The sequence below is a fragment of the Poecilia formosa genome, unplaced genomic scaffold (assembly GCF_000485575.1).
Source record: "Poecilia formosa unplaced genomic scaffold, Poecilia_formosa-5.1.2 Scaffold674, whole genome shotgun sequence".
Taxonomy (NCBI): Eukaryota; Metazoa; Chordata; class Actinopteri; order Cyprinodontiformes; family Poeciliidae; genus Poecilia; species Poecilia formosa.
In genome coordinates this window covers 78,504-84,638 of record NW_006800613.1, presented here as the reverse complement: position 1 = coordinate 84,638, position 6,135 = coordinate 78,504, and the positions used below count along the sequence as shown (strand labels likewise).

Here is a 6,135-nt window from a genome sequence, read left to right as displayed (position 1 = left end):
CTGCAGCTGCTGCCCCCCCAAAAGGACCTGTCCCCCGCCCAGCAGCTGCAGCAGCTGGCCGCCCAGCAGAGGGCGCAGCACATCCAGGGCAAGATACACAAACCGCCGCCGGGGGCCAAGTTCCACGGCCAGGGGCCTCACGGCGCCCCCGCCTGGACGCAGATGGTCAACAGCTCCCAGAGCCCCGCCCTCTACCCCTCCGACTTCGCACCCACCTCCCAGAAGCAGCTGCTGCTGCCCGCCCCGCCTGCCAAGGGTTCCCCGAAGGCCGGGGCCGGCGGCTACATGCCGGGGCCCGCCGGGGCCCCTGCCATGCTCCCGCACCTGTCCTCTGGGCCCCCGCTGAGCCACCCGGCCGCACAGAGCCCCACCACTGTCCTCAACTACAAGAACACCATCCCTCTGTCGCACTACGAAGCCGGCCCCGGAGGGCCCGGGCCCCCTAGGGCCCCCGGCGGCCAGGGCCAGGACAAGGCGGCCCTGCTGAACCTGCTGAGGCAGCAGAAGCAGAGCAGCATGAGCTTCAGGCCACACCTCACACACCCACAGGTAGGACACACACCTCTACAGCGCCGGCCACAGCGCGGCGCCGGGCCGGCTGCTGCACGCACTGCCACTCTCTCCGGCCCTCGTCGGCCATTACAGAGCAGGTGGAGGGCCCCGGCTGGGCGATGAGTTTTAAGATGTTTCTGTCGGTCAGAGTGAAGCCTGGGCCTTGGCCTGTCACGATAACTAATTTTACTGAGCGATTAATTGTCTCAACAAATGATTGCGATAATCGGTAATATTGTTTGAAGACCATTTAAACTGATTTAATGGAAATTACATAATAATGCAAACAAAATCCTGCAAAAATAAATACATTTTATTTTGAAAAGAACACTAAACACTGGAACTGGTAAACAAAAATAAAATGGATTCTCAGTCTCCATTAACAAAAAATGTACTTGAATAAAAACTAAACGCAACATAAAACCAAAAGAGTTCAGATTATCTAGTCTGTACATTATAGCAACCCTTAGATGGAGAAGACGGGCACATCGACCTCCTGGTGCAGTACTTCACTCCTCCCTTGAGCCCAGTTCAAACTACATGACTTTTTGCCCGATTTTCCCCTTATGACAGTCCTACGTGTCCAACAATCATCCTGTTGTGTGTCACGACTGATGGGGTCCAGTTGGTGGAGCCGCTCCGATCAGGGCTTTTCCCCGACAGGGAGCGAGAACGTTGGATGTGACAGGTAGCCAATCAGAAAGCGTGGAGGGGAATCCCAAACAGCTGACACGGCGCAGCCCGAAGTCCAGCAACATTGGAGATGATATGTGGAAACAACATGAATGTTTATTCAACGTTTCGTGCAAAGAATGTAGAAATGACCAGGAGAGGAGTTGGAGCCAAATTGCTACCGCAGCTGATAAACCCGGTAGGTTTTCAGCTGCTCTTCGTTAACGTGACATAAATAGGTTATAATGATTTTCATTCAGTCAGGACTTTATGCTGCCTCTAGCCACATGCATCTCAGGTAGATTGTAGTAAAACACTGATTAATGCCTGGTATTAAAATTAGTTAATTGGACTTGTAGCCATTATTTTGTGCTTGTTGTTGGACACCAAACGGCTGGACCTGATTGGACCTGATTGGACCTGATTGGACCTGATTGGACCGTTATACATAGGATTTCTGTTGGCTAATGTGTCTCTCAGGTTTCAATGGGCCGACAGTCGGCCAACAGCTCTGAGACGGTGCGGTGTGAGCTGGACACTGAGGAATGAGGAGGGCAGAGCGCCGGAGCTGAGCCTCTTTCATTCAGAGTCACCAACAGAAAGGCGATATTTAAAATGAAGTTCATAATTTTAATTTATCATGCAATTAATTGATTTATGGTTTGTCGCGACAGGCTTACCCGGGCGGCCATCTTGTTTCACAGCTTCTGTTGGCACTGAATCCAGGCTGAGGTTCAGTCTGGCCTCATCAGAACCGCTGCGTCGTCCAGCAACAACGAACCTTAACCAAGATTCTGTTTCGGTTTTGGGTCTTAAAGAGACAGCGCCTCATTTAGCATTTCAGCCAGCTGACCAGGAGAGAGCAGCAACGGGTGGGGGAGGGGCTGGAGGAGGCTTTTCATCCAGAACTAGCTGACTTGGGTCAGAGCAGGGAATCGATCTCTCGACCCGGCCTCTGCAGAGCTGCTTTGTTCAGATTCAGACCGTCCTGTAGCGCCACCTTCAGGTCAGAGCTCTGAACAAGCTGAGGATAAAAAGAGCCAGAACCGAACCAGGACCGCCCTCATAGAACCGGGACTTGAAAGATTAAATTTTCAAGCATTTTTACAGCTTCTGTTTCTGAATTCAGATCAGCTTATAACCAATTAGGGACCGGCTACGATCCTTCAGTTTGATTATAAGAATAACTGAATTATTACTGGTTGGTTCTGGTTCTGGTCGGTTCTGGTTCTGCTGCAGCGGACCTGAATCCGTCTCCTTTCTGTCGCAGGATCAGAACTTCTCGGCTCCTCCTCACGTTTCGGGTCCGGCCAACTCCATGACCTCCGGCCCCGGGAACAACGCCATGGCGGCAGCGGGGCAGGCGCCCAACGCCATGGCGGGTAACCATGGCAACGCGGCCTTCCTGAGAGACCCGATGGCGGCGCTGAAGCAGCAGCAGATGCTGGAGCAGCAGAAGAAGCAGCAGCAGTTCATGCAGAGGCAGCTGCTGGCCGAACAGGTACGACTCACCTGCAGCTCGCAGGCAGGACAGCAGGGGGCGCCGCTGGCCGTCTGCTCCCTGGAGGGTCAAAGGTCATCTGGTGGAAGTGCATCACTCCACCAGATGACCAGAAAAATAAAATAAATGAAAAAAAATATATTTTAAGAAATGTGAAATGAATGAAAAATTACATTCATAAAATTAAATTTAAAAATTAAAGAATTTTTTCTAATTGAATTTGAAGAATTAAACCATAAAAATGTATAAAATGATGCAGGAGAAGCAGCGCCAGGACCAGCAGCTGCAGCGACACCTGACCCGACCGCCGCCGCAGTACCAGGACCAGCCGGGTCCGGCTGCCGGCCAGAACCCGTTCCCCCAGCAGAACGTCGGACCGTTCACAGGTAGAACCGCTCAGCCAAACCGGGCCGGTACCAACAGAACTCACAGTTAAACAAGGAACTGGAGGACCAGAACCTGAGCCGGTCCAGAACCAGAACCTGTTCTCAGCAGGCCTGGTGATTCTGCTGCTTTTATCTTTTATTTTTAAACAGCAAATTAATTTAAATGAACTGGTGATGTCAGCAGTTCATCAGCTCCTCCTCCGGCGGCTTGAGGCGCCGCTGTGTTTGTTTGTTTGTTGCGGTTCTGGATCGAAGCTCATTTGACTGGGAAATAAAGGATCTGTTGGTTCTGAGGCTCCACAGACATTCAGCATCGCAGCTCAAAGTTTATTTTAAAACGGCAACGGCTGCAACTTGTTTCTGGTTGTTTTGGTTATTCCACCAGAGGAACAGCTGAGTCGGTTCGTTGCTAGGCTGCAGGTTGCCGAGCGCCGACTCGCATCAACCTGGAGACGATTCGTTGAAAACCCAGCCCACTAACGGTCCGGGTCTCTGCTGGTCCGGTAGTTTCAGAATCGGTACGGTCCCGATTGGTTCCTCACTGAGCCTCCCAGAACCGGACCGGATCTGGTCTCAGAACCAGAAGTTTGGATCAGAATTTACTTCCTGATCCTTTTTACAGAAACTGTAAAATATTTAGTTAAGAACTGATTTTTTTTTTGCTTTTTTTCTCAGGTTCCTCTCAGCCAATCAGCAACATGGGCTCCATGGGAAGCCCCGCCCCCGGCACCCGCATGTTCCCCCAGAACCAGAGCATGATGGGAATGAGCATGGCGCAGGGGGCGGGGCCCAGCGGCAGCGTGGCCACGCCCCCTGCGGCCAGTCAGGCCGACATCAGCCTGCCGTCTTGTGGAGGGGGCGGGGCCAGCGTGGACTCGCTGTACGGCGGCATGACCCTTCACCCTGGCCAGCAGCGCCAGCCGCTGGGCCCCATGGGCGCCCCCTACAGGCAGCTGCCGCAGCAGCAGCAGCTGCTCAAGCCGCCCAGCGCCGCCATGCTGAAGCAGCAGCAGCTGACCGCCACGCGCATGCAGGCGGGCGGGATGGGCGGAGCCANGCGCCGCCATGCTGAAGCAGCAGCAGCTGACCGCCACGCGCATGCAGGCGGGCGGGATGGGCGGAGCCATGGCGGGCACCGCCTGGCAGCAGCAGCCGGCCGGCGCCGCCACGCTGCACGCAAACGCCTTCGCCGCCAACGCCTTCCACATGCAGCACCCACGCATCCCCAAGATGGCCGCTGGCTCCACCTCCTTCGGTGGGCGCGCCGTGCCAGGCCTCAACCAGCAGATGATGCAGACTAACATGGCCGCCCAGCAGAGGGCGCCGCCGGCCGCTCAGACTCAGCAGCAGCCAGCCAATCAGAGCGCTCCGGTGCTGCCGGACCTGGCGGCGTACGGACCGCCGCAGGCCGGCGGGCGCCAGGCGCTGCCGTGTAACCAAGGTTACCAGGTGAGCCGCGGCGGCGGGCAGCAGCAGCAGCAGCTGTCGTTCGGCTACAACGCGGCGGCGGGAAGCTTCGCCGCCGAGAGCGAGCTGGTCGACTCGCTGCTGAAGGGCCAGAGCACGCAGGAGTGGATGGCCGACCTGGACGAGCTGCTGGCCGGACACACATAGGCCTGGTCCTGACCCGGTTCTGGTTCTGTTTCTGGTTCTGACAGGAAGTGGGCGGCTGTTTGCTTACAGGCTGACAGTCGGTTGGTCCTGACCTCTGAACTGAAACCAGCAGTGGAGCGATTCTCCTGGTAGGACCGGACCAGACCAGAACCGTCTCATCATCATGCGACTCCAGCTCTTGACTGGACAAACAGGAAAACAGCATTAAAGGTTTAGATTACATCACTTCCTGTTCTCAAAGCCACGCCCCTTCTGGTTTACGTTTCAGTTTGGAAAAACCATCATGGAGGTCAGAGGTGTTCTGATGTCACAGCAGACGAACCAATCAGAGACCAGAACCAGCCAGACTGTGGTTCTGCTCTCTGATTGGTTCGTTCTGGTAACCAGTCAGAGAGCAGGTCTGATGTTTTGTTGGTTCTGACTGGAGAGCAGAACTCGTTCATTTTCCTTCCCATTGATCAGTTATTGGGTCTGAATCAGTTTCATGACATATTTATTGATCCCTGCTGATGACATCATCGACTCGTCAGAACCATCCAGAACCCGACCCGGGTCTTTCACCAGGCGCCCCAGAAGTTTGATCCACTTCCTGTCCAATCCCAGCTCTGGTTCCCAGGTGTGTTGATGACATCATCACTGCGCTACGGCCAGAGATCAGGAACTGTTCCCAGGATGACTTCCTGTTCCTGGATGTTGGCGCTTCCTGGTTCTGCCAGGCGTGTAAATCTGACGGAGTACTACTGAACCACTGGACTGCCCCCCCACCCCCGGCCCGCTGTGGCGGCCATCTTGTTCCTCCTCTCTGCCTCCAAGCTGAAGCTTCATTTTCATACTGTAGGGAAATTTATGGAAACAACAACAGTTGGTTCTGTTTATGCAAAGCTGCTCCTTCCTGGATGTTTCCGTGGCGATCACTCTGCATTAATGAAGCTCTGCAGGAAATGCAGCCTGAACCCCGAGTCCGGTCTGCCAGGCCGCAGATTATAATCTGACCTTCAGCGTCTAATCCAGCAGAAAAACCCAGTAAATGTGTTAATCTGCTGCAGGTTCAGGTCAGGAAGTGAAGCGGTTCTGATCCAGATCGTAACATTAGGATGGCCAGCATCGCCTCGGGATGTTTCCGGTTCTGTTCTGGTCGGTTCTGACCACTGACAGCGTGGGATTATCTACTGTACTGTTTCCATGTGTGCGGTTGGGTTTGGCTCGGTTCTGCCGCCTCTGGGCCCAAACGGCTCTCTGTAAATGTCTATAAATATATTTTTGTTATGTAAACCTTTCCTAATGATCTGGAGAAGATAGAAGTTATTTTTATATATTGCAGCTGAATTTTGTAAGTATTTTATACTTTTGATATGGTTCTCTGTAAAACAAGAGTATTATGTAAATATAGTTCTCTAGAAACAAATCTGC

At 53.8% G+C, this 6,135-nt stretch overlaps 1 protein-coding gene across 1 annotated transcript in view; it reads left to right on the top strand.

The window, feature by feature from the left end:
- The window catches only part of maml1 (mastermind-like transcriptional coactivator 1), an 11,210-nt gene extending 5,075 nt beyond the window's left edge, over positions 1 to 6,135 (top strand). Inside the window, 5 exon segments of the mRNA XM_016666176.1 lie at positions 7 to 549; positions 2,495 to 2,725; positions 2,985 to 3,111; positions 3,787 to 4,171; positions 4,173 to 6,135. Coding sequence (XP_016521662.1) covers positions 7 to 549; positions 2,495 to 2,725; positions 2,985 to 3,111; positions 3,787 to 4,171; positions 4,173 to 4,725 — 1,839 coding nt within the window. The 3' untranslated portion in view covers positions 4,726 to 6,135.